Here is a 27,554-nt window from a genome sequence, read left to right as displayed (position 1 = left end):
AGAGATGCCTTGGCCCTTTTGCTATACCTTAGAAACAGCCCGTGAAATTCAAGAGGGGCACCTGGGTGGCTCAGTTGGTTAAGTGGCCAACTCTTGATTTCAGCTCAGGTCATGATCTTAGGGTTTTGAGATCAGGCCCATGTCGGGCTCCGCACTGGGTCTGGAGCCTGCTTCAGATTCTCTCTCTCCCTTTGCCCCTTCTCCCCCCAAAAAAGAACTTTCAGAAAGTGTGAGGGTTATTGACAGTGGTTGGGTTCTCAGCTCTGTTTGGTAAAATAGACAAATCATTCAGAGTCCAGCACTTTATCCTAAGAATCAGTGGTTTATAACAGAGCCACCACAGGATGAGGTGTGGGTGCCTGAGGGGCAAGTGGTTGGTGATTAGATCTGGGAATTGTCCACATATGGTTTTAATGGAAGCCTTGGGTGTGAAAGAAATTATCCAAGGAGAGACTGAAGAGTGAGAAGAAAAACATCATTTAACACGTGGATGAAAGAAACCACCATTATATGGGAACTGAGAGGACAGAAGGAACTACACTTTCTATTATTGCAACCTGCCTCCCCCCACCCACTCCTGACCTCCTTTATTCTAATCCAAGTTTTCTATTTCCTATAGCATTTATCACCTACTAAAATACTATGTAATGTAATTTACTTTTTAATAGTTATATTATGCTTTTTATCTTCCCTGACCCCCGTTTCTTACTGGAAGGTAAGCTCCATGAGGCAAGTGGCTTTGTTGATATATTCTAAGCAGATAGAACAGTGCCTGGTACTTTGTAACTATTTATTGAATAAATGAAAAAATAATGTCTCGACAAGTTTCCATTGATAGTGTCAAAAATTGCAGGGAAGTCACCTAAAACAAGTGAGGCAATGAGTAATCCACTGGTGCTCTAAGGAGGAGCCCTATCAATGGCAAGATAGCAATAGATGCTGGACTAGGGTTGGGTTGAATGATGGATGGGGGGTGAGGAAGTGGAGAGGGCAAACAGGAATTACTCTTTCAAAAGACTTTGCTTGGAAATTAAGAAAAAGGTGGTACTTACAGGAGGACTCAGGGTCAAGGAAGGATTTTACATTATTTGTTTTTGTTGTTTTTAATGGGTGCGACTCACAGGGCAATGGCAGAACATGATCTGTTCCCTGGAAGTGGTGAAGGGATCAGCTTTCCGTTAGGGGAAGGTCACTTTAGTGGTTGTGGAGAGGGTGGCCTAGAGCAGGAGAGACTAGGCTCAAGGACCCAGATGGGCCACTGCTGTCAGAAAGGATGGGAGTGCTGTTATCCCTGACCGTGCCCTGGGTCTCTTCTCCACTGACTGTCATTGACCACCATTCCTTTCCCTCTGCCCTGCTGTTCTACTTCAACCCCCCTAGAATGCCTTCTGAGATTAGCAGTCTCCTCTTAGCCTCTCCTCTGAAACTTCACCTCCTGGCTTTAGGTGAAAACTAGTTGTTCTCTGAAGGTCCTGTGATGGGGTTTGGAGATGGGCCTTTGTGAAGTAATTAGGTTTAGATGAGATCAGGAAGATGGGGTCCTCATGATGGGATAGGTGCTCTTATAACAAGATCAGTCACCCCCCCAGCACAGTCCTCCCTCCACCCCCCAGTCATGTGAGGATACAGCAGGAACGTGGCCATCTGCAAGCCAGGAAGAGAGCCCTTATGGGGGTACAGAATTGGCTAGTACCTTGATCTTAGACTTCCCAGCTTTCTGAATTGTGAGAAATAAATTCCTGTTTATTCTTGCTTAAGACATTCCATCTATGGTCTTGTTATGGTACCTCAAACTGACTAATGTACTATTTTATTTATCTTACTGCTCAAATTGTTCCACGTTTGGTCACTGGGAGTTCTTTAGGTTATGTTCTGTGTCCCTTTGACATAACCTCGTCATTATAAGTTTTTTTTTTTTTCTTTTGAACACTAACTTCCTGGCAATACAAGATGCTCGAGGCTCATTTAGTATATATGTCTTGCCCCCAGTCCTAGAATCAGGCATTTCTCCAAGGAGTCCTGATTCTTTTTCTTAGAGAATGGTATTAAAAACCAAGATCTGGGGGCACTTGGGTGGCTCAGTTGGTTAAGCGTATGACTCTTGATTTCAGCTCAGGTCATGATCTCAGGGTCGTGAGATGGAGTCCCGTGTTGCAGTCTGCTCTGGGCGTGGAGCCTGCTTAAGATTCTCTCTCTCCCTCTCCCTCTGCCCTTCCCTCCCAACACTCATGTGCTCTTTCTCTCTTAAGAAAGAAAGAAAGGGGGCGCCTGGGTGGCTCAGTGGTTAAGCGTCTGCCTTCAGCTCAGGTCATGATCCCAGAGTCCTGGGATCGAGCCCCACATTGGGCTCCCTGCTCAGCGGGAAGCCTGCTTCTCCCTCTCCCACTCCCCCTGCTTGTGTTCCCTCTCTCACTGTGTCTCTCTCTGTCAAATAAATAAATAAAATCTTTAAAAAAAAGAAAGAAAGAAAGAGAAAGAAAGAAAGAGAAAGAAAGAAAGAAAGAGAAAGAAAGAAAGAAAGAAAGAAAGAAAGGAAGGAAGGAAGGAAGGAAGGAAGGAAGGAAGGAAGGAAGGAAGGAAGAGAAAGAAAGAAAGGAAGGAAGGAAGAGAAAGAAAGAAAGAAAAGATCTGGTGCTAAGAGTGCTCATTGCTACTGGGATATTGTCATTTCTAGGCCTTTTCAGCTGGCAGAGCAAGGAGATATAGTGAATACTAACCTGTGTACATACAGGTATCTATAACTATTTCTATATGCAACCACAGGCATCAATAATAGGCTAAACATGAGTTCAAGGTGTTGTCTCCAACTCTATTTTAATACCCTGTGGTAGAGTACATCTAACCTACTTCTTTCCTTGCTTATCTATAGATTCCCTCTCCAACAGTGAGAAGTCTGGCTTTTGCCATCTGCTAATTCCAGGATACATATATAGCAGGATCAGAATTGTTACTCTTTACCCCTAGAGGAAACAACTTTATTGACTAGCAGATAGTCCTAATGTACAGTACCTTTTGCCTGTCATCTTACTGTTTCCAAAACATGGAATGCTTCACAAATTTGCATGTCATACTTGTGCATATGTCAGGCTAATCTTTACTCCATCATTCTAATTTTAGTACATGTGCTGACAAAATGAGTCCAATAATCAAAACTTTAACAAACATGATAATATTATGACTGCAGGAAGGAAGAATATACTTACCTACACACAAAACCTTTTAACATCTGTTATCTAATTTCATTTACTTTGGTCTGTTTAAAGGAAAAAAGTACCCCCTCCAAACTTACGTAAATCATCTTATTATTGAATTACTTAAGAGTTATCAAAATATTCATATTTTAAAATGTTTTAAAAGACATTAAGGTCCACTGTTTTTCTTGTTTACCTCACTTCGTAAATAAGAATCCTTGGCAATTAGCAACTTAATTGTTGATATATCAGTGAAGGGCTAGTGGTGGAATTTTAAAATCTAAATGAAAAGTTTATCTTTTTAAAAAAAATTAGATTAAGCATCCTTCCAGCCTCATCTTTCTTCTACCTTATTTTCACGATCAATTTGTGAATTCATGACTTTGTAAAACAGAGGTCATGTTTAGTGTCCAGCCTCATCTCAAAGGCTGCTGATTATGAGTTATGTTTACTTATTTATTAAAATATTTATAATAAATACACATGGTTCCTTGCCACCCACTTAACTCTTTAATACCCGTGGCTTCACTTAAAATTTTTTTCCAGCTCTGTAGAGGTATATACAACTAAAGAGGTATATATAAAAATTGTATATATTTAAGGTGTACAGTGTGATGTTTCAGTGTACTTACACATTGTGAAATAATTACCGCAATCAAGCTAATTAACATATCCATCACCTCACATAGTTACCTCTTTTTTGAAATTTTATTTTATTTAAATTCAATTACATAGTTATCTCTTTGTGTGTGTGATGAGAATACTTGTGATCTACTTCTAGAAAATTTCAAGTATATAATACATTGTTATTAACTATAGTCACCATGTTGTACATTAGATCAGCAATAATAAAAATAAATACTTTTTTATTGATGTATAACTGACAATGGATGTGATTTTTACACACCTAATTGTAAATATTTTAATCTTTGCCAGAAGAGCCCCTATTTTTGTTTAATATTGCCTAAGTTATGTTTTATTTTATCACTAAAAGACTTTAGATGACTGGATCACATAGGAATAACCATTTTTAAAATACAGATTAATGTTTTTGTTTGGAAAAATGAAAACCCATTTTAAATTGTGTGTGTATATACTATTTAACTTCTTTCCTCTAAATGAAATATTGCTAGCTATAAATCTCTATATTTTTCTAAATGTGGTTGGGCTCACCTTAAGCAGAGAAACTGGAAAAACAACAAATTATTTTTCAAGGGTTTTCTAAATAATAACCACCAAAAAACTTATATGATATTTATAAGTTGTGGCTGAATCAGTGACTTTAGCCATATTTCCAAAAGGCTGGGTTCTTTTGAAGGTGAAAAAACATGAATAGGTTTTCTCATAGAACCTGCATTAGTTTTCAAAGGCTACCATAACAAAAATGCAAACAGACTGGGTGGCTTAAATTTATTTTCTCACAATTCCAAAGGCTGGAAGTCCAAGATCAAAGTGTTGGCCAGTTTAATTTCCTTTTAGGCCTGTCTCCTTTGGCTTACAGATGCCAGGATTCCACCCTCTTGTTGCATCTTCACATGGTTGTTCTGTATATGCACGCTCATGGTGTCTCTTCCTCTTCTTGTAAGGATACCAGTCATGTTGGATTAGGGCCCATCCTAGTGGTATCATCTTAACTTAATCATCTCATACTGATCTTACTTTAAAATATGGTCACATTCTGAAGTAGTGGGATGGGACTTCAACATATGAATTTTGGGGGGGGGACACAATTCAGACCATAACAGAACATTTTGTTGTGCCTTCTAGAAACCAGACTCTGTGTTCTGTTTGTCATTGCTTTTGGTTGTAATTATGAAATTCTTACCTTAGAAAATAGTTGAAGTTTACCCCAGAAGAAAAGTGATAGTTGGCAACCATGTTCTTTGTCTTTAATTTCCCTTTCTTATTCTTTTTCAGAGAAGTAATTCTTGGTCTTTTTTTAGGGGCTCATGCACAACTTTGAAAATCTGATGAGAGCTATTATATAAGCTAACTTTGACAAACTGCTTCAAAACTTAGTGGCTTAAAACAATAAACTTTTTTTTTTTTTAATCAATACACTGTGTGTTGGCCAATTGGGCTGGTTCCAGTGAGGATTGCTGATCAGAGTATTGGCTGGGCTCAGTGTGCATTGTGGTTACCTGGTTTCCAATGGCTTCACTCACAGGTCTTATGGTTGACTGTCTATGGGTAGTGGTGGTGGAGGTAATTGGGCCATATATTATCATCATCCAGCAGGCAGACCCGGGCTGAGTCACCTGGTTGTGTTTATAGGGTTTTCAAGAGCAGGAAGGAAGAGAAAGCCCTGAAGAGTAAGTACTTTCTAAGTCTCTCCTTGTATCACTTTTGCTGGTATCTTCTTGGCCAAAGCAAGCATATTAAGTCCAGATTCAAGGGGTAGAGAAATAGACTCTTTCCTTTAATGGGAGCTGCAAAGCCACAGTGTAAAGGGGCACAGCTGTGGGAAAAAGAGGAGTTTGTGGTCTTCAGTGAGAAGGAGGAGGAGGTGAAATGATGAGAACAATCAACTGAGTAAACTCTGTTCTTACAAGTGTTTTCCCCCAGGTTGAGTAATTATTTTTTCAGAAGAAATATTCCAAAGAAATACAGATGCTGGCTGTTGAGAGTGAAAGCATACCAGGAACAGGAAATGGAAAAAGGGTCTGAGGGGAAATGGGTAGAACAGTCATAGCATCTGCTTCATGAGCTTTTGGAAATATGAAACAAATCCTCTGAGTTCTCTATAGATTAAAACCTGAGAAATTTGCCTGTGGGGAACCAAAGCATTTTTTTTTTCTGTAGAGGACATTATTTCTTGTTAAGGCATTTTTTAATGTGAACAGTTGACCAGGTGACAACAGGAGACACTTTTTATACAGTTAGAAAGAACAGAGCTCTGGAAATTTCATTTCCAATTCCCCCTTGCCATATTATTGAGCTCAATACCAAAAATGAAAATGCTCAACTGAGAGCCCTAGAAATCATACTTTCCTCTGCAAGCACATAATGTAAATCTAAAACCAGAAATTCTTCATAATCTCGCAAAAATAGCAACTCCTTGATTATTCTTAATAGTCAACATTGATTTATGTCTACTCTGATTATTCTAATATCAGTTTGTCAGTTTCTTTATACCTTAACCCACCATCACAGTTAACCATTAATCCCTACTCTATTTATGTAGAGGGCTGAGCACAGTCCTAAATACATATTGTAGAACTGAATTGCTAAACTACTTAATTTAGGACATGTGGGTATTAAATGCTTTCAACCCTTTGCTGAGTTTCATTCTACAAATATGATAGAGGAAACTTCTATTACTTCAAAATATCCAGGGGAACTGCACTTGCCTCCACATTAAAAAAAAAAAAGTCAAACCCATAAATTCTCAGGGCTTAAGTTTATTTAAAAGCTGACAGCCTCCGTTTTCAGATTGGAAAGGCAAATTCAGAAGACATGAACATGATGGATGTTGTCATTTTCTGCAACATATTTAAATATGGTCTTCTTCCTGCTTTATAGGCTGGAGTTGAGTAGCAGAGGGGAGGGTACCGTATCAGTCAGTTTTTCCCATAATAATGCTGATTAACAAATCACAAAAATTTTGGTGGCATTCAACAAGAAGCATTTATTGTCAGACTCACAGGTCTGGGTCTTCTGGGCAAGTTCTCCTTTAGGCTGTAGGTTTATGCATTGTCTGTGTTAGATCTACTCCACGTATCTTCTGCTGGGCCCAGGCTGGTGGGATAGCAGTCACTGGGATATGTTCTTCTCTTGGTAATGGACAGAATCTCCTAGGAGGACAAATGAAAGCCCTCAGTATTTGTTAAGACAAAGGCTCTGGTCTGGTTCACTGACATTTCCATATTCCACTGGCCAAAGCAACACAAAACAAAACCAGAGGCAGGGGTGGGTAATGAATACTGCCCACCAAGAGGCCATTGTAAGAGTGAGATGCACAAAATCTCTAGAATAGTAAAGAACTGGGGCCAACAATTCCATCTACCACAGAGGGATAATTGTTTCTGGAAATAAAACTTCCTTGGATACTTAATAGGCAATATTTATATGGTTCATTGATATTTAGTGCTTAAAATGGAATTGTTTGATCATGCTTCTTGATTCATCTGAGTCTGGGAGAATTCAAAGATACTTTTTAATACATTTACTTGAATTAGTGAGAAAGAGTTTCAATTCTTTTTTCGCATATCTCCAACTATTGCTTGAAAATTGGACTCTTTTTCTGTGCTGATTTCTTCTCCCTTTTTCAGTATCTATTAACACCCTTATTTTAATTCAGCCCTGAGGTACTGAAGAGTGAGCCGTATGGGGAGAAGGCTGATGTCTGGGCGGCCGGCTGCATCCTTTATCAGATGGCAACCCTGAATCCTCCCTTCTATAGTACCAACATGCTCTCCCTGGCTACAAAAGTAAGCAGTGTTGGGAGACAAAAGGGTCTTGTGTTGCTAAAAATGCCATTCCTTTTCTTCCTAAATAGAACATTTGTGATTTTTATAAAACCGTCAATTAAAAGCAGGCACATTGTTTTATTGGCCACATGATCCAGCTCATTTTTTCCCCTTTCTTCTAAATATACATCATGTGCTATGGTGCATTCCCCCTATAATTGTCCTCATTTATCATAGAAAATTATACAAATAAACATATCAAATTACTTTTGGTCTTTTATTTTTAATTGTGGTTTGGACTGCCTATAATCGGCACATTATATTATCCTACATGTCATTTATTATGAATCTGAGGCTAACTTTAACTCAGCTTGAAGAATACAATCTGTGCTCAAGAGCTGTTTAATTGATGTTAATTTTTTATTTGTTGGGATGTTTTTGTTTCTGATTAAAATTTGTGCATGGTTATAATGCTCATTGAGTAGCTCTCATGTTGTGGCCAAGTATTGTACATACTAATAGCCTCTTTACGTCCATCATGCTAGTCTGTCTGTTTTGCAGATAGTGGAGGCGGTTTATGAACCAGTGCCAGAAGGCATCTACTCTGAGAAAGTGACAGATACCATCAGCAGGTAATTAGTCTCACAATTTCAAACCTATAGAGATTATCAAGAAATACCTCACATCTCTATGAATTTACCAAGTAAATATTCATGAAGTGGAAGGGCTCCCAAATAATCCAAACCTAGAAAAATATTTGTGCATCATCAGTAATGGTGACCATCTGGAAGCCACTGAAGTGTGTCCAAGAGGAAGTGGATATGCACTTGAAATATTATGCAGCCATTAGAATGATTATTCAGAAGGCTTTGTATCAACCTGTAAAACAAAGATGATAAGAAGCTAACAGGATGTAGAGCTGTTTGTAACTATGATAAAAACGTAAATATATACATGGATGTTGGAAAAGGCTAGACAAGGACATAGGAAACTGAAAAAGGCCATGTTAGATGATAAAATTGCAAGTACTTTTTCATTTCTATTTCTAAATTGTAATGTTGTGTTGTATAATAATTTTTCAAAGAAAGTCAGAAAGAAGTGCTCCAGCCATCAGTATAGTAGGAGTTTAATGAAAGTCATTTCCTGTTGCATTTGCAAAGTTCTGACCTCACAGGGTTTGTCCCAGCTGATCTGTCACCCTTCCCTCCCACTTTCCTTCTGCTCCCTCGCTGCCAGCCACAGGGAGCTCCCTGCGAGTCCTGGCATGCGCCTGCCTCTGGCCCTTTGTCTTTGCTCTTCCCTTTTCCTGGACTTCTCTTCCCTCTGGTATATTAAACATGTTCCCTCTGGCATATTAGACCTGTGCGTGTGTGTGCAGACCTGTTTCTTTATTGCCTGTCTCGTCCCCACCAGAAGGAAAACTCTACAACAGCAGAGACTTTTCCAGTCTGGTTCATAGCTCTTCAGCGCCCAGAGCAGTGCCTGGGACAAGATCAACCCTTAACAAATATTGGTTATCTGAATAAATGACTTGTTTTCTGACTGATTGTTATTTCTATACCAACGTACATTCCTTAGTTGGCTCAAGATTACTTTCCTGCCCCATCAATCTGAGTCAAATCCTTATTATTTTTATAGAAATCCCAGAGTCACCCCAGATAGAATATCTATCTATTCTCCTGCCCAATTCCCTTTACATTTGGTTCTGTATCTATCCTGGCACTTAGCACTATCTCTGATGGAATGTAAGAGATGTATTCCCTTCACTTTCACCTCCCAGCCCATCGTTTTGCATTAATAGATACTCCTCTCAGTTTGTAGGGTTGTATCTTGAATCTTTCCTTGCTTAGCACAATGGTGTCCTACTGTTCTAAGGGGCCTAGGCCCAGCCGGGGCTGAGTTTCACTAACTGCAGACTCTGAAAAACATTTGACCATTCTTTCTGAATCTCTGTTCCCTCATCCAGTAAAAAGGGGATTGTAATAATATCAACCTCATCAGGCTGGTGTGATAATTATACAAAGTAACTAGAAAAATCACTTAGCATAGAGCTTGGTGAATGGTAACTCTTAAGCAATATTGGCAATTATCATTGTTAATATTATGGGAAATGAGCTGAAACCCCTTTCTGAATAATCTGAATTCTGCATATATTAGATCGTGCCCTGTTGCTAATGAATCCAGACAAATGTATTTAAATTGCTCATCTCCACAATTTAGTCCTGTTCTCTGCTATTTGTTTTCTGGAAAGTGCCTCAAAAATTCAAGAAGTCTCCAGAGATGTCAAGACAAGAATACCAGATTTACTTATTTAATTTCTCCTTCTCATAGGTATTTGAACACCACAAAGAGCAGGGAAGGGGTGGTACAGAGAAAATGTACAGAGACATTGTTCTGATTTTGTGGCACTGGGCAAACAGGATCATAATTTGCTTCTGACAGGCTCCCTGGCTATTGGTATCCATGTGTCTTGGGGCTAACAAGTTAGTGGAGGAGTCAGGTACCAACATTATAGGGAAAAGTTAAGAACGTTAATAGGTTCTAGAATCAGCTGGATTTTAATCCCTATTCTTCCACCTACCTCCTTTTCTCATCTGTGATGTACAGGTAGCAATAGTAACTGCTCACGGGCTTGTTCTGAAGATTAAATAAGATAATGCTTCTAGTGCTTTTAGAATAGTACCCAGCACTTAGTGAACCCTCAATAAAATTAGATATTGTTATTAATAATTGTAGTGTTGCTATTTGTGGAATTAATTATACAAAACAAATTATGATAAATTGGATAAAGATTGGAGCAATGAGAGATTCCAGAAGGACTTGGCCTAGTCTAGGGACTTTGGGAAGTTTCTATGAAGAAAGAACATATAATCTGAGACCTGAACAACCACTAATTCTCAAATAGTTAAGTGTGGAGAAAGCATACCATAGACCAGCATAGAGCTTATTAGTTTGAGGAACTAAAAGAAATTGAAGATGTAGCATGTTAAGTCAGGGTGAGAATAGCCAAAGAATGATAGGCCATGTTGAGGGTTTTGAATATTTATCTCGAGTACTGAGGAGAAAACTAAAGGTTATTTACAAGTGCGATATAGTGAAAATTTCTTCTGTAGCAAAGATCATGCTGGCTGTTCTGTGGGGAATAGACAGCAGGGAATGGGGGCGGGAGGGGAAGTAGGTCCAGCAGTCCACCGAGACATGATGGCGACTCTGACTGCAGTGGTGGTGGTGCTGATGGAGAGAAGTGGGGCTGTTTCCATGGTGGCTTGAAAGTTGAGTCAACAAGTTTGGGGGTACAGGAAGGAAAATGGAATGACACTGAAAATATGAAAACAATTGGGTTTATTCTGTGGAAGTTCAGAAAGTGGAGCCAAGACCGTGGAGTGGAATTCCAAGGAGACCCAGGTCAGCTCACAATTAGAAGTGTGTGTCAGAATTAGAGATACCCAAGTGAGGCAGGCTTTTAGTGTTTCCAGTTACATGATCTTCTTGCTTCTTCTGCTTTTCCATCTTCTCATTTTCACCTTCTACATCCTGTCTTGGGTAGAGCACATGCAGTTGTGTTTCTCATGTGCAGTATCTTTCCTTTTTCCTATTCGTTCATGTGGTGTACAAGCACATTCTGTCACTGGAACTTTTCTTTCCTAGCAGGCTTTTACACTGGGAGAATAACTTAGCAACCCTGAAGAGTTTGGGGCAGAAAATAAATCCATTTTGTTGCTCTGCCCAGTACCAGCATTACTATTTTTACCTTCCAGTACACTGTTCAAAGAATATTGTCTGTTTACTTTCTAAAAAAGAAGAACATTTCCTTTTATGCACAAAATCTTCCAATTTCCTTACATTTCTCTAGCTGTGCCTGGTTGCAGAAGCCGTCTGGTGCTTTGTTTCAGAGACAGTCATGATGACTAGCACAGTTAATGCTTTCAGCTAGTTCTAAGGACAGGTGGATCTTTACATTTTTCATCCTACCTTCAACTCTTTGGTTTTCTCTTTTTTAAAATTTTCCCCAAAGTAAATTTGACATGTTCCATTTTGTAAATTTATGGTGTACAGTGTGTCACTTTGATAGATTTATATATTGTAATATGATTGCCAATGAAGCAATATTTATCACTTACATGATTATATTACAGTATCATTGGCTGTATTCATTATTCTGTGCATTAGATCTCTATGGCTTATTTACGACTCATTATAAGTTTATACCCTTAGACACCATCATTCTTATCCCCTCACCCCTCATGTCATGGTAACCACCATTTGTTTTCTATTTTTTTATAAGTTTGATTTTTCTAGATTCCATATAAGTGTTATCATACAGTACTTGTCTTTCTCTGACTTATCTCGCTTAGCATAATGTGCTCAAGTTCCATAATGTGCTATGTTGTCAAAAATGGGAATATATCTTGCTTTCTCATGGCTGGATAATATCCCATTGTATATATGTACCACCTCTTTTTTATTCATTCATACAAGGATGGGCATTTAGGTTTCCATATCTTGGCTATTGTGAATAATGCTGCAATAAACATGGGAATGCAGATAACTCATTGAAATTCTGTTTTCTTTGCTTTTGGGTGTATTACCAGAAGTGGAATTGCTGGGTCATATGGTAGATCTATTTTTAATTTTTTAAAGGAATCTCCATACTGTTTTTCACAGTGGTTGGACCAATTTACATTCTCACCAACAATGTGTAAGTGTTCCCTTTTCACCAAATCCTCACGATCACCTGTTATCTCTTTTCCTTTTGGTGGTAGCATCCTAACAGGTGTAAGGTTTTTATTTGCATCTTCTTTTTTTTTAAGATTTTATTTATTTATTTGAGAGAGAGAGAGAGAGAGTGGGCTGTAGGGAGAGGGAGAGAGAATCTGAAGCAAACTCCATGCAGAGTGCAGAGACCGACGCGGGGCTTGATCTCATGACCCTGAGATCATGACCTGAGCCAAAAACAAGAGTTGGCTAATTAACCAACAGCCACCTAGGTGCCCCTGTTTGCATCTTCTTGATGATTAGTGATGTTGAGCATCTTTTCATGGCCTATTGGCCATTTTGATGTCCTCTTTGGAAAAATACCTATTTAGTTTGGCCCATTTTTAATCAAATTATTTGAGTGTTATTTTTTTTTAAAGATTTTATTTATTTATTTGACAGAGAGAAACACAGCGAGAGAGAGAGAGCACAAGCAGGGGGAGTGGGAGAGGGAGAAGCAGGCTTACCGCTGATCGATGCGGGGCTTGATCCCAGGACCCTGAGATCATGACCTGAGCCGAAGGCAGATGCTTAACCACTGAGCCACCCAGGCACCCCTTGTTTGAGTGTTATTAAGTTGTGTTTAGTTCTTTATACATTTTGGTATTAACCCCTTCTCTGATATGTGGTTTGTAAAAATTTCTCTGCTCTATAGCTGTTGTTTCATTTCATTAACTGAGTACCAAAAGCTGTGCAGAAGCTTTTGAGTTTGATATAGTCCCATTTGTTGTTTCTTGCTATTGTTGTTTGTGCTTTTGGCATCACATTAAAAAAATCATTGCTAAGACCAATATCAGGAAGCTTCTTCCTTTCCTTTCTTCTAAGAGTTTCATGGTATCAGGTCTTACGTTTAATCTCTGATGGATTTTGAGTTAATTTTTGTGGGTGGTGTGAGATAGGGGTCAGTTTCTTTGTTCCACATATATTTCTTCGGTTTTCTCAGCACCGTTTGTTGAAGAGACTGTCTTTCCCCCGGTGGCTCTTCTTGGTTCCATTGTCAAATATTCATTGACTGTATATGCTGGGATTTAGTTTGGGGCTCTCTATGCTCTTCCATTGGTCTATGGGTCTATTTTTGTGCCAGTACCATAGTGTTTTTATTATGGTTTTGTAGTATAGTTTAAAATCAGGAAGTGTGATCTCCAGCTTTATTCTTTTTTTCTCAGGATTGCTTTGGCTATTCAGGGCCTTTTGTGGTTCCACACAAATTTTAGGATTGTTTCTTCTGTTTCTGTGGAGAATGCCTTTGGTATTTTTATGGGAATTGCCTTGAATCTATAGATGGCTTTGGGTGGCATGGCCATTTTAACAATATTTATTTCTCTGAAACATGAACACAAAATGTATTTCCACTTATTTGGGTCTTCTTCAGTTTCTTTCAGCCAAGTCTTGTAGTTTTTATTGTAGAGATCTCTCACTTCCTTGGTTAAATTTATTCCCAAATATTTTATTATTTTTGATGCTATTGCTGTTTGGATAGTTTTCTTTATTTCTTTTTCTAATGCTTCATCATTAGTATAAAAGAATGTCACTGATTTCTGTAAGTTGATTTTGTAACCTGCCACTTTCCTGAAATCATTGATTAATTCCAACAGTCTTTTTGATTGACTCTTTGGGATTTTTTATATGTAAGATTATATAGAAAAATAGAGTAAATAGAGAAATTTTTTAATTTCTCTAGAGAGAAATGGGGAAATTTTTACTTCTTTCTTCAAGATTTGGATGCCTTGAGAAATTAAAATGAAATAGAGAAATTTTTACTTCTTTCTTCAAGATTTGGATGCCTTTTATTTCTTTGTCTTGCCTAGTTAAGACTTTTCTAATACTATATTAAATAGGAATGATGAGAGTGGGTAACGTTGCCTTGCTTGTGATCTCAGAGGAAACCCTTTCAACTTTTCTCCATTGAGTATAATGTGACTTGTGAGTTTGACTTTTTTATGTTGAGATATGTTCCTTCTATACCCAATCTGTTAAGGGTTTTTATCATAAAAAGTTGTTGTATTTTATTAAATGCTTTTTCTGTAGGTATTGAGATGATCATATAGTTTCAATCTCTCACTTTATTGATGTGACAGATTACCCATGTGTTGAATCCTCCTATAGCCCAGGGATAAATCCCACTTGGTCATAGTGCTTAATTAATCCTTTTGACGCGTGCTTGAATTTTGTTTTCTAATATTTTGTTGAGAATTTTTGTGTCTGTATTCATCAGGAATATTTGTCTATGCTTTTCTCTTCTTGTGGTGTCTTTATCTGGTTTTGGTATCAAGGCAATGCTGGTTTTGTAAAATGAGTTTGGAAGTGTTCTCTTCTCCTCAATATTTTGGAAGAGTCTCAAGAGGATTGGTGTTAATTCTTTAAATGTTTGGTAGAATTCACCAGTGAAGCTGTCTGGCCCTGGAGTTTCCTGTGTTGAGAGTTTTACTGACTCAATCTCTTGAGTCATTATTGGTATGTCCAGATTTTCTATTTTTCCTGATTTCAGTCTTGGTAGGTTGTGTGTTTCTAGAAATTTATCCATTTCTTGTCTATATTTTTGTAGTATCAGCTGTAATGTCTTCTTTTTCATTTTTAAATTTAAGTCTTCTCTCTTTTTACTTAGCTTACCTAAAAATTTGTCCATTTTGTTTGTTTTTCAAAACACCAGCTTTTAGTTTCATTGATTCTTTCTATTGCTTTTCTGGACTCTACTTAATTTACTTAATTTATTTACACTCTGATTGTTATTTCCTTCTTTCTGCTAATTTTGGGTTTAATTTGTTTCTCTCTTTCTAGTTCCTTGAGGTATAAAGTTAGGTTGTTTATTTGAGATCTTTCTAATTTCTTAATATATGTGTTTACTGCTATGGACTCTTAGAACGACTTTTGCTGCATTCCACAAAATTTGATATGTTACATTTTCATTTTAATTTGTTTCGAGATAAATTTTTATTTCCCTATTGATTTTTTCTTAGACCCATAGGTTATTTAGAAATGTGTTGTTTAGTTTCCACATATTTTAAAATCTACTCACTTTGCTTTTGTTGATTTCTAATTTCATGTCATTGTAGTAGAGAAGATAGTTGGCATGATGTCAGTCTTCTTAAATTTGCTGAAATTAGTTTCATGGCCTCTCATGTGGTCTATTCTGGAAAATATTCCATGTGTGCTTGAGAAAAATGTGTATTCTGCTGCTATTGGATAGAATGTTCTATATGTATCTCAGTTCATTTGTTTTAAAGTATGGCTAGTTCCAATGTTTCCTTGTTGATTTTTTGTCTGGATGATCTATCCATTGCTGATAGTGAGGTGTTGAAGTCCTCTACTATTATTGTATTGTCTTTTTATACTTTAAGATCTGTTAGTATTTGCTTAATGTATTTCAATGCTGAGATGTTGGGAGAATATGTATTTATTATTGTTATATCTTCTTGGTGTATTGACCCCTTTATCATTGTGTAATGACCTTCTTTGTCTCTTGTTACATTTTTGGCTTAAAGTCTACTTTGTCTGATCTAAGTATGGTTATATCTGCTTTTTTTTTTTTTTTTTTTTTTGGTTACTATTTGCTCAGAGTATCATCTTCCACCCCTTCACTTTGAATCTGTTTGTCTTTGGAGGTGAGGTGAGTCTCCTGAAGGCAGCATATAGTTGGGTCTTGTTTTTTAATTTATCTAGCCACTTGGTGCCTTTTGATTGGTGGGTTCACCTATTTACATTTAGAGTGATTATTGATATATGAAGACTTACTACTGCCATTTTGTCTTTTATTTTCTGATTGTTTTATGTCTCTATTGTTTCTTTTTTCTTTGTGTTTCTATTTACCTTTTTAGGTTGGTGGTTTTCTATGATAATTTGCTCACTTTCCCCCTTATTACTGTTTTGTGTCTTTGCTCTAGATTTTCATTTTGTGGTTACCATGAGGTTTGTATAAAATGTCTCAGAGATAAAACAGTCCATTTTATGCTGATAACTTATCTTCATTTATCTACACACGTTCTGTCATTTTTCTTCTCCCCTTTTTATATTTTTGTGCCCTTTTTTATGCTATGTGTTTATTACCAAATTACCAAACCCTGTTAGGTTATGGATGTCTGACTGGTTATGAATTGAAGGAGAGAGACAAAGGGAACAACTCATGCCACCATAATGCTCAACTCTTTGTTTCTTAAAACACAAAATGAATACAATTGAACATCAGATCCCTCCAATTCTTTCCATCTGGTCTCAGAGCAGAGTGGAGACAAAGTGGGTGGGGTGAGTAGAACAACCTAGATTTCTTCTAGAACATGATTTTATGTTTATTTGATTGGAGATTCATTGAAACATTTGTTCACTCTTAAGAATTTCTCTGAAATATCTAAGCAGGGATATATTTTAGAGTATTGAAGCTAATTTAGAACTTCTGGTAAGAGATGTTCCTGGAAGTCTAAAAGTTTGTGGCCAAATATTTGGGGTATATATTTTGGGACAGGTAAATTCTTAGATGTTAGCCTAAGTTCATTCATTCATTCATTCATTCATCTGCTGAGTACCTACCAGGACCCAGGTTCCATTTTACATGTTGAGGAGATCATGGTGAAGGTGACATATGTCTGTCCTCTCAAGAAGTTTCCAGTTTCTAGTGGTGAAATGGATCATTGCAATACAATATTATAGTAGTTTAAGGACTTAAATGTAATGAGAATATACAAAAAGGGGATGATAAGTCATTTGAGGGTGATCCAAGAAGTCTTCCTAATGGAGACTTGGAAAAAAGTGATGTTTTTGGCAAGCAGATAGGGATGGGATCTGGAAAAAGGCAGATATCATTGGGAAAAACAAATTCAAGCAGAGGGAATAAAATGAGCAAAGAAATGGGGGCATAAGAGAGCCCTGGGTTACGTGGGAAAGGACAGACAGGAGCATTTGGTGTGTAGCTGGACAAGGGGAAGCATTTGGTGTGAAGCTAGAGGTGAAGTAAGGGCTGGTTCCAGAGGGGGCTTTTATGGAATGCTGGAAATTTTAGTTTTGTTCTATTGGACCATAAGGGGCTATTGAGGAATTCTTAACAGAGAAGTGATATAGTCAGTTTTAGGAATATAATTCTGTGACAGTTTACAGTATGGTCAGAGGTGGACAAAAGATGAGTGTCATTTAGGAAACTCTTTCAGTAGTCCAAGAAAGCAATGATCAAATAGGCTAATAGTGGTCGATTAGAGGGTAGGGATAAGGATTCAACAAATATTTAGTAGGGAGAAGCCATAGCATTTTGTGTTGGTTAAATATGGGAGGGAATTGAGAAAAAATAAAAGTGTGGATTTTCTTTTCAATGTATTGAGCATTTACAATGTCCCAGCACTTTACACAGATGACTTCATTAATTGCCATTCCAGCTTGATGAGGTGTAGATATTATGATTATCCCATTTTACAGATAGGCTACCTGAGACTTAGAAGCTAAATCTTGTCCAAGATAAGTTAATAAAGGGTGAGTTGGGATTTAACTCCAGCAATCTGACCTGGAGCCTGCCTGCCTAATTGTGATGCTAAATTGCATCTCCCTGGTGGCTCCTTTTTCAGTGATGGCAAATCCAGGAAGGGGAGTAACTTTGGGAGAGAAAGAGATGACTAAAGGCCAGAACAGAGACCATTCTTTTTCCCACTTACCATAATATATAATTATATAATTCGTAAAGCTAGCTTATACTCCTTTTTTGATTAAAAAAAAAAACTCAGCTTGTAATTCAACTGCTAATATTATCTTGAATCAGTTTAAATATCTGCAGACTCAGACTTTAGTCTAATGCACTAATGAAAGGCTTAGATGCTGGTTTTGTTTTTGTTTTTGTTTTTTTTTCCCTCACATGGTAGTCATAACCAACGCTAGGTCAACCAAGCATTTTTATCAGCTTTAATTACTTTTGCTAATTAAGTGAGAGTAGATGAAGAAACTGATTTAATTAGAAGGTAAAATTCAACATCCTAGCTGCTTTTATGATTATGAACAAAAGTAAGAAATTTGAATACAAATATGTCACTGGCACAGAAGTTCAGCTTCGCATGCTTATGAGCAATGCTCAGGGCCCCCATAGTCAAACAGTCCTATGCTTAGGGTTTAAAGCTCTGTATTCAAGGTCATGAAATTCTTAATAATTTTATCTTTAAATTTGTATTTCAGAAATGAAGTCTGATGAGACAAGGAGCATGTATGTTTAGGGCTTGGAAGTCTCAGTTCCTATGAGATCCCTCCAACTTCCTACCTCTCTGACATAGATTCTCGGCCATCTGCTCCTGGCCCTGTGGGCCCTGCCTGGCCTCCAGCTCCATCTCTCTGTCCCTGTCCCATCATTGCTACTGTTCTCTACCTGATATGGTGATTGGGTATGTCAGCAGAGGAGGCCTGTGTTTACCTTTACCCTCCTTCCCTATGGATTTGTGAATGCAGACAAGGAAAGGATCAGAGTACAGTATGTGCCCTGCTGAATCTTTGGGTGATGGCAAAAAAGAAGCCATCCTTAACCAGGCTGGTAGCACTGTGGTACACTCAATGGGTGATTCAGTGGGGCCTCTTGCCCACCTCTAATCCAGGTACCAAGTGCATCATGATGGCATGGAGGTTACAATCTCTTGGGAGTCTCCTGTCTACCATCATTTGGGACACTGGTCTATGGGAAGAGAGATTGACTTCCTCACTCCCTGCTTGGGCCCCACACTTTCATTTTGTACTGGATACCCCCAAAATTATGTAGCTGGCCTTGTCTTTCTTTGTTACAAATGCATAGACTGAACTTTGTTAAATATGAATTCAGCAGATGTGTAAGTGCCTGTCATAATCATAGTGCAAGCCCACTGCCTTAGAAAGAAATAACATAAAGATTAAGCATGAAATGATAATGTCTAAGATATGTATATTTAACTCATAATCAAGTAAAAAACAAAGAATAATTAGCAAATTAACAAGTTAGAGTCTTATTTTGACTTCTGTGGTGAAGAGTAATAATAAAAATAAAATAGTTCTCAAATCTTTCCTGGAGACATCAGTATAGGTGGAAGTTGTATGAACTATAGGTTGCTAAATCAAATACGACAAGTTGAAAATTAGATCTTTTTCTCAAAGTCCAAATAAGTTCAAGTTTATTAAGAAGCAACATGACTTCAGTGAAGTTAGAGATTTTGAATTCAGAAAATAGACAAAATACTGGGGTTCCTGGGTGGCTCAGTTGGTTAAGCGTCTGCCTTCAGCTCAGGTCATGATCCCGGGGTCCTGGGATTGAGCCCCGAGTCCGGCTCCCTGCTCAGTGAGGAGTCTGCTTCTCTCTCTCCCTCTGTCCCTTCCCCCCGCCACTTGTGTGCACTCTCTTTCTCTCTCTCTCTCTCTCACTCTCTCATGGGCAAGCTCTCACTCTCTCAAATAAATAAAATCTAAAAAAAATAAATTAAAAAAAATAGACAAAATATTATAGCGAATGCCAGAAATACTTAAAGCATGCTAACAATGATCTTGATAATTGATCCCATTGTGTCTAGAATAGCTTTCTATTAGTGTTTAGCTGTGGCATAAATAATATTCCCTTTAGTAAGCTGATTGACATTTCCTACCTCCAAATCACAGAAAATATTAGCATGCAATGTGTCCACTTAGTTACTTTAAAAAATTATTACAAACATCTTAAACCTTTAAGTAACTGGGTTGCATTTTATTTTTATGATTCATGTTTTGTAAGACACACACTAATCAAGTTGGGTTGATATTGCTGCTATACAGCTAGAAAAGGCCAATAAGTTGTGACTCCCTAGAAACCTACCTTCCATTTGGTGCATCAGGGTCTACATTCTTGGGATCCCTCTTTGTTTCACTGACCAATGACTTGGCAGTAATTATAGAAAACAGCCAGTTCACATGGGAGAAGATGACTATATCCACCTGTCCTGAGACCCAAGGAGCAGCTTCATGGCCCGCTGGTAGCCCTTGCCTAACAGCCCCACTGCAAACAGAACAGTGCTGCTTCCCAAACTTTCCAAATACCATTTGAGAAGTCTTGGATTCCAAACTGTGCTTGATGTCCATCTTTCCCAGATGCTCTTGGGTGCGAACACCATGGTAGACACACAGTGGGGTTTAACCTTGACCCTCCACACCCGTGGCCTGGTCCTGACATTGACCAGAGGGCTCTAATCAGCTTGTCTTCTCTTAGGTGCCTCACTCCTGATGCAGAAGCCCGCCCAGATATCATAGAAGTCAGCTCAATGATATCAGACGTCATGATGAAGTATTTAGACAACTTGTCTACATCTCAGCTGGCTTTGGAGAAGAAGCTGGAACGGGAACGGAAGCGCACACAGAGGTACTTTATGGAAGCCAACCGGAATGCTGTCACATGTCACCATGAGCTGGCTCTGTTATGTCATGTAAGTGCACAGCTGTCATTGTCTTTGCGATGTGCTCCAATAAGTTCACCTGAAATGGTTCAGGCTTGTCTTCGGGAAGATTATCTTAAGTTAGGAAAATATTAATTGCTACATGCAGTATTTCACTATTATATAGTTCCAGATTTGCATCCCTTTACAGGTCTTATAATTAAAAATAAAGTCAATATAAATGATTTTCCATTGAACTACCCCTAATTTATTGTATATTGCAAAACAAGAGGCCTCAAAAAGATCCCTTAGCAATTCTTTAAGCTTATATTATGCTCTTTGTATAGATAGCAATGAATATGTATATTTTACTTCTTTAGCAATCTGATTTGGGGAATATGGATGAAAATGTTATATGTTAATCAGAGAAGGAAATAATAATCACCTTAAAATTTTGTCTTTTTAGTCTAGTTGCTTTTATTACTGTTTGTGGTGATAATAATGCTGCCATGCTTCAAATAAGAATAAGTCCTTTAATTTTTCTTGCCAGTAACCTTTATTTCTGAGCAGAGCTTGAAAAAGGGAAAAGCTACAAATGTCCACATGTGCAGGTGACCATGCCAGTGATGCTCTTGTTGCTGTCTCTCGTTTTCCCCCTGTGCTTTTGTTGTATCATGACCCATGATCCTTCCTTTGCTCATGCTCCAGGCTCCCTCAAGCAGAGATCCAGTCAGGGACCCTTCAACCTAGTAAATATTCTTTTCTTCCCTCTTGGGCATGGGGCCCAAGGAAATAGGGTCATAACACCCATTCTTAATCAAGGTACTTGGTCATCAAATTCCTTTCCAGGACCCTAAAGACCTGTTCTGCCTCAGCTGAGAAAATAATATAGAGTTGATTTCAAAGAAGAGACAGCTGTGATTTCTTTTCCTTCCTTCCTTCCTTCCTTCCTTCCTTCCTTCCTTCCTTCCTTCCTTCCTTCCTTCCTTCCTTCCCTCCTCCCCTCCCTCGCTCCCTCCTCTGATTTCTTGGATAATAGAGTTTCCATCAAACTCCTTTCTATTAAAAGGAAAGCACTACTGGGGTGCCTGGGTGGCTCAGTCGTTAAGCGTCTGCCTTCGGCTCAGGTCATGGTCCCAGGGTCCTGGGATCGAGCCCCGCATTGGGCTCCCCGCTCTGCAGGAAGCCTGCTTCTCCCTCTCCCACTCCCCCTGCTTGTGTTCCCTCTCTGTCAAATAAATAAAACCTTTAAAAAAAAAAAAAAAAAAGGAAAGCACTACTGTGTGGTGTGTTTGTCTTGACATACTTGGAATCTGGAAGTTGAAGATTCAATATAGTTTTCTTTTGGGGGGAAAAATTCATCTTTATTGCCTTGCTGAGTCCAGCTGTAATTTCGCAGAACAATCCTTGGTGATTAGCTAAGGCCTTGGTTTATGTTTAGAAGCATATAACTTGGGAGTTATAGCTCTTGCTGAACACAGTTAAATCTTATATACAGGAGTCAGAGCTCACTTTTCTTGTTATTTAACTACCTGACTTCATAAAAAGTAGGCAACAATGAGAAACACACCATTCTATGTATGTCATGTTGCATTCAGAGTGCAGTGTTCCCAGTAAACTAAAATGCAAGAGATTTAGCCATTTCTATATATCTTAAGTATTTGAGGCCTTCTATTAAGTTCTGCACTACAAAGCTACTTAGCCAATTTCCAGTTGGATATAAAAGAGTCAGTTTCTATTAGATCCCTGTAGCTGATGTGGGGGTGGGTGGAGTTAGTTTAAAATCTACCAGCAGAAATCCTCTATCTTTAGTGAGACACCTTGAGAATGACTGTTTTGTTTATTTATTTACGTCTCAGCTTTTCTTTCTTTTTTTTTTTTTAAACTCTTACTGTGGAAAATTTCATACATTTACAGAAATAAAGATATTACTTCATGTAGCCACCCCCCAGCTTCAAGAATTTGCTACTTCGGGCCAATCACATACTGTCTTTATGCCCACCCACTACCCACTCCCTGCCATCCGTAGGTTATTTTGAAATAAACCCAAGACACCATATCATCTCATCCATCAATAATTTCAGTATGTATTTGGAGGACCATTTTAACTCTAGAAATCTAGCTCTCAGGCCATGACTGGGTTAAGCAAAGGGAGATATCTATAGTCGACGAGGGAGTTTTGAGGTTGTAGAGGTTCTGTACTCATCCGTAAATTAGGGTGAAAATATTAACTATTTCAGAAAGCACTAGGATTAAATAAGTTAATGTGTTTGAATAAACTGTGCAAATTAAAAAGTGGCACAAAATTAAAAGATAGCAGCAGTTATATAAAATGAGCAGTGATTATGTTAAAAAAATAGTTGTTGATGCAACTTGCTAATCTAGTATTAACTGGTCCATTAGTGCTAAATCCACGTGTGGTTTTCATGCAGTTAATGAGTATTTATTGAACATGTGCTACTAGCCAGCCTCGATGCCCTCATGGAGCATTCAGTCTCATAGGGACCTTAGAGAAATGCTTTACCTCTAGGCAGAGTTTATATTACTACTTTTAAAGAACCATCAAATAGCTTCTCCTTTTGCACTATTTTATATATACTGATAAGTTTTCATCTCTGGATTAATCATATGTTAACTAAAAGGAAAAGTGCAGCCTTATTAAAGAACTGAGAAGGAAATACTACATTTCATCAAAAGACAGCATGCAGTTAACTGGCATTATCCTTGCTAAGTACCAATTATTATTTTTTAAAAACATACATTGACACCATTACTGATGGGAAAAATACAGGTATAAAATTTTATGTCTCTTTTTTTCTCAAGTATTGTTATAGTATTATGATTGTTTCTTTCAAATATAGTGGAATGTCTCCCAGAGCAGTTAATATCAACAATACAATTACACAATCCGATGATAAGCAATAGTCAAAGGAAAGAGAAATTAGTGAGTGCAGTAGAACTTTATGAATTCTCAGCACTGATAAGGAGATCCATTGTGAAGTGCTAGAATTTTGCAAATTAGTGGGTGAACAAACAATTGATAAGAAACATTAAGGACTCTTTTGTCATGGGGTGTATGCTACTTACTTTTTCACATCTTAGCTTATTCTTAATTATGGCAATAGGCCAGTAAAGACAGGTATTAATATATATATTTCAAAAGGACAGAGAAGTCGTCACTAATAAAGTTCACTCCTTTGTACTGTGGTTTAAACTCTATGAAAGAGAAGCAAACTTTCTTTTCGAAGAATGTTAAGCTTCCTAATTTTTATAATTCAAAATAGATCACAAGGAGAGCAGTCAAGAATAAGAATCAAGCAGAGAAAAATAAGGTGTAATTTTTACTTAAATATGTAATAATAAGAGTCTATTGTGCTACAGAGGGTACTGTGGCGTTGTAGTCGTCAGAATCATGATTGGCATTTTGGCATTATGCACAACATGTTAGATACACCAAATAGCTGCCCTTTGGCCATTATCTTATATCCCAGGCAGAAATATCGGTTGCAGACATTTCTAAACAGCATGCTGCAAATACAAGGATGAGTGTTAAAACCCAGCTTGGAAAAATGTGGATCATCAATAGAAAACTTCAATTTCATTCAGATTACTGGGATTTTGTGGATCCAGCTGTAGGCTACTATTAACATTTGTAAATAAAGCATATTTCTATGTGTACAAATGGAGCAGATTCGAATGTACCAGGGAGACTGAAGGATAATGGTGAAAGAAACATGTTCTTGCAGGGTGAGTTGCAGGGATTTCCCACTTCTCTTCCAGTGATATTTGACAGGTACTTTTATCTTCATCACCTCTGTTTTAAAGCTACATGATTATTTCTTTCTACTAGTAGAGTGAGTTTGTTCAGTCTACAGAACTTTCACATTCGTAAACCTAACAGGGAACAACACAAAAAGAGAAAAGTTGAAAATGCTTACAGTTTATAATTAATAAAAGAACAAAGATTTGTTGAATATCTTCTGAATGTAAGACATTGTGCTTCCTATTGTGAAGGTTATAAAAAATTATAAGGAGTGGTCTCAGTTGTGAAGTGACTTATACAGTCCACCTGGGAAGCCAAGACATATATGCAGGAGGAAATCTGGGTAAATACCAAATGAGATCTCTGGCTGATATAGTTCAGGGAGGCTCCCAAAACAAGTGGGGTAAGTTTGGGCCTTGAAAGTAGGTAAGGACTCACTCCTGGATGGAAAAGAATAGCAAAAGTACATGAGCTCCAGATATACCAGCTTAGCATACTTAGGACTACTAATCACATTTTAGAAATGGTATTATTTTATGCTTTAACTTAATAGGCAAGAAAAGGGAAACCAAGAGAAGAGACTTGTCCAAGGTCACCAAGCTAGTTTGCTGGTTTCAGACCTTGGACTGAGAGTTGGATATCCTGATTTATAATGCATATTTTGATATGTATAGTTTGGAAAGTCTGGGAGAGTAGGCTGGTACTAGATGGCAGAAGTTTGCGGAGTACCTAGTCATGGTATTCATACCTAGTGTTTGGATTTAATCCTGGGTAGTGTGGACTAAAGCCTTGTATTTCTCCAGAGTAACTAACAACTAGATTATTAAACTGATGGCTAATTCTTCCTTATCATTCATATCTCCTTCTTGAACTTTTTTTTCCCTGTGGTTTCGACCACACTCCTTTGTCCTGGTTTCCATCTTATGTCTCTGAACACTCTTTTCTTATTCTCTCTTCCAACCCTGGACTCTTAAGTTTCTATGTTCTGCTTCTCTTCTTGCTCTTCTCTTGAGTGAGCTCTGTACGGTTCCATAGTTTTTCATTTCATATGAATTTGGATAAAAATTGGTTGTACAAAATGAGAACTTTATCTTCCATAATCATATATCATTTTGGTTTGAACCCCTGTTCCTGCTGATAGCAGAAAATGGAGGAGATAGGCATTAACACTTACATCAGCTGTTTTGGTCTAAAAGTTTCTCTCCCATTTCAAGGGCTCTCCTCTCCATCTCCCTCTCCCAAAATGGCAGCTGGATACAGGAGGAAGCTTAGGCATCCTCACGCCAATGGGAGGGGACTCTGTGTTGCCTTCTTCTTTTGGCCTCTGTTGACTTTAGATGAGGTGAACCTATCCCTGTGGCTTTGGGGGACCTACCGTGGCATCCCTGTTTTGAGCTGTCTTCTCTGTGCTCCCTCCATGCAGTGATAACCTGGTGGACTCACCAGTGAGCACTGTATCCATTTTCTACATTCCCACTGTGGCACGTGGGAGCTTCAGATTCCCACCTATGCCACATAGTCCATGGGGAACTAACTGAGAGTGGGGGCACAATATCAGCCCTACCTTATCCATTCAACAAATATTTATTGATTGCCTATTAGGTGTCAGGTACTATTCTAGGTGCAGGGGATACCACAGTGAACAAAGCGTGTCTACCCTCATGGGCCTTATTTTAAATGCCCATATTAGCTATATAGTATATAGTGGCATGATGGTCACAAAGCTTCTCTGAAACTTCCAGTCTTTTCTGGCTGAACCTGAATTATTCCCTCAAACCCTCTGCTCTGCTCCATTCCCAGGGTTCACCTCTGCTGGAGAGGACGTGAGGAGGAAAAACAAAGATATTCGAACTTGCCTTCTTATCTTCGGTCCTTCTTTTTTTTTTTTTTAATTTTTTATTGTTATGTTAATCACCATACATTACATTGTTAGTTTTTGATGTAGTGTTCCAAGATTCATTGTTTGTGCATAACACCCAGTGCTCCATGCAGAACGTGCCCTCTTTAATACCCATCACCAGGCTAACCCATCCCCCTACCCCCTCCCCTCTAGAACCCTCAGTTTGTTTTTCAGAGTCCATCATCTCTCATGGTTCGTCTCCCCCTCCGATCTCCCCCCCTTCATTCTTCCCCTCCTGCTTCTTTTTTTTTTTCTTTTTCTTAACATACAATGTATTATTTGTTTCAGAGGTACAGATCTGTGATTCAACAGTCTTGCACAATTCACAGTGCTCACCATAGCACATACCCTCCCCAGTGTCTATCACCCAGCCATCCCATCCCTCCCACCCCAACCCCCACTCCAGCAACCCTCAGATCTTCTGTCCTACTATCTGGCTCCTTCTTTGAACTTCAGAAAGACTTCCCAGTTCTCTATCCACACGCTAGAAACTGCCCTTCTACCATGTCCTCCTCTTTCCCTAGGTGTTCTTCATTCAGGCCTTTCCTTGGGTTTATAAGCCCCAGCCTCTGGCTTGGTCTCAACAGTATATGGGTTCTGGGAGGAAAAGTACACAATATTTTCTAAGAAGGCAAAATACATTGGGGTATGTTTTATAACACATCCATTTTCTGAAGACCTCCAAAACTATGTGTCTGATCGCGGCCTTTCTTGCATGACAGACCTAAATTTTGAGCTGGGCATTTACGCATGTGTCTAATAGGTACCTCATGCTCAGCAAGTTCCACAGTGAATGGAGTCCCTTTCCTTAACCCAGTCATGTTCTACACCGCATCACCTTAATTGAAACCTGGACATCTTCTTCAATTCATTCTCCCTCAAATCCTACATCCATTTCATTAGCAATCTTTTACCAGTCCTATTTTTGAAATGTCTGACAAATCCATCTTATCCTTCCAGTTCTCATTCTCATTATCTCACATTGGGTCATTGCAATACCCAACTTTCTTGCCTCTCTAGTCTCCTCCTCAACTCTAGCAGTGATTTACTGTACCACCTCTGCAATGTCTACAGGGTCATCGGGAAGTGTGTCTGTGCGTGTGTGTGTGTGTGTGTGTGGAGTGAGAGCCATTTTGTTTATCATAATGACGTTGACTGCTACTGGCCCTTAAGGGGAAGCAGCCAGGGATGCTAATATTCGGTGTACAGAACAGT

The 27,554-nt window shown here is 38.3% G+C and overlaps 1 protein-coding gene and 1 non-coding gene across 13 annotated transcripts in view; one reads left to right on the top strand and one right to left on the bottom strand.

Moving 5' to 3' along the window:
• The window catches only part of NEK10 (NIMA related kinase 10), a 239,037-nt gene that overhangs the window by 143,920 nt on the left and 67,563 nt on the right, over nucleotides 1-27,554 (top strand). For 9 of the 12 annotated variants that reach the window (XR_013447948.1, XM_078072515.1, XM_078072522.1 and 6 more), the window contains exons 24-26: nucleotides 7,492-7,621; nucleotides 8,162-8,232; nucleotides 20,514-20,727. Coding sequence is in view for 11 of the 12 variants with exons in the window: in XM_078072515.1 (XP_077928641.1) it covers nucleotides 7,492-7,621; nucleotides 8,162-8,232; nucleotides 20,514-20,727 (415 nt within the window). In the remaining variant the exon portion in view is untranslated. The remainder of the gene's footprint in view (nucleotides 1-7,491; nucleotides 7,622-8,161; nucleotides 8,233-20,513; nucleotides 20,728-27,554) is intronic. The other 3 variants (XM_078072551.1, XM_078072550.1, XM_078072555.1) reach the window with 1 other exon arrangement.
• On the bottom strand, nucleotides 3,035-3,141 carry LOC118546597 (U6 spliceosomal RNA). Its single transcript, XR_004922675.1, has one exon. It is a non-coding gene; the product is annotated as a U6 spliceosomal RNA (small nuclear RNA).

Source organism: Halichoerus grypus, chromosome 1 (genome assembly GCF_964656455.1).
Source record: "Halichoerus grypus chromosome 1, mHalGry1.hap1.1, whole genome shotgun sequence".
Taxonomy (NCBI): domain Eukaryota; kingdom Metazoa; phylum Chordata; class Mammalia; order Carnivora; family Phocidae; genus Halichoerus; species Halichoerus grypus.
Note: the sequence above shows the minus strand (reverse complement) of the source record. Positions and strands in the feature narration are given on the sequence as shown.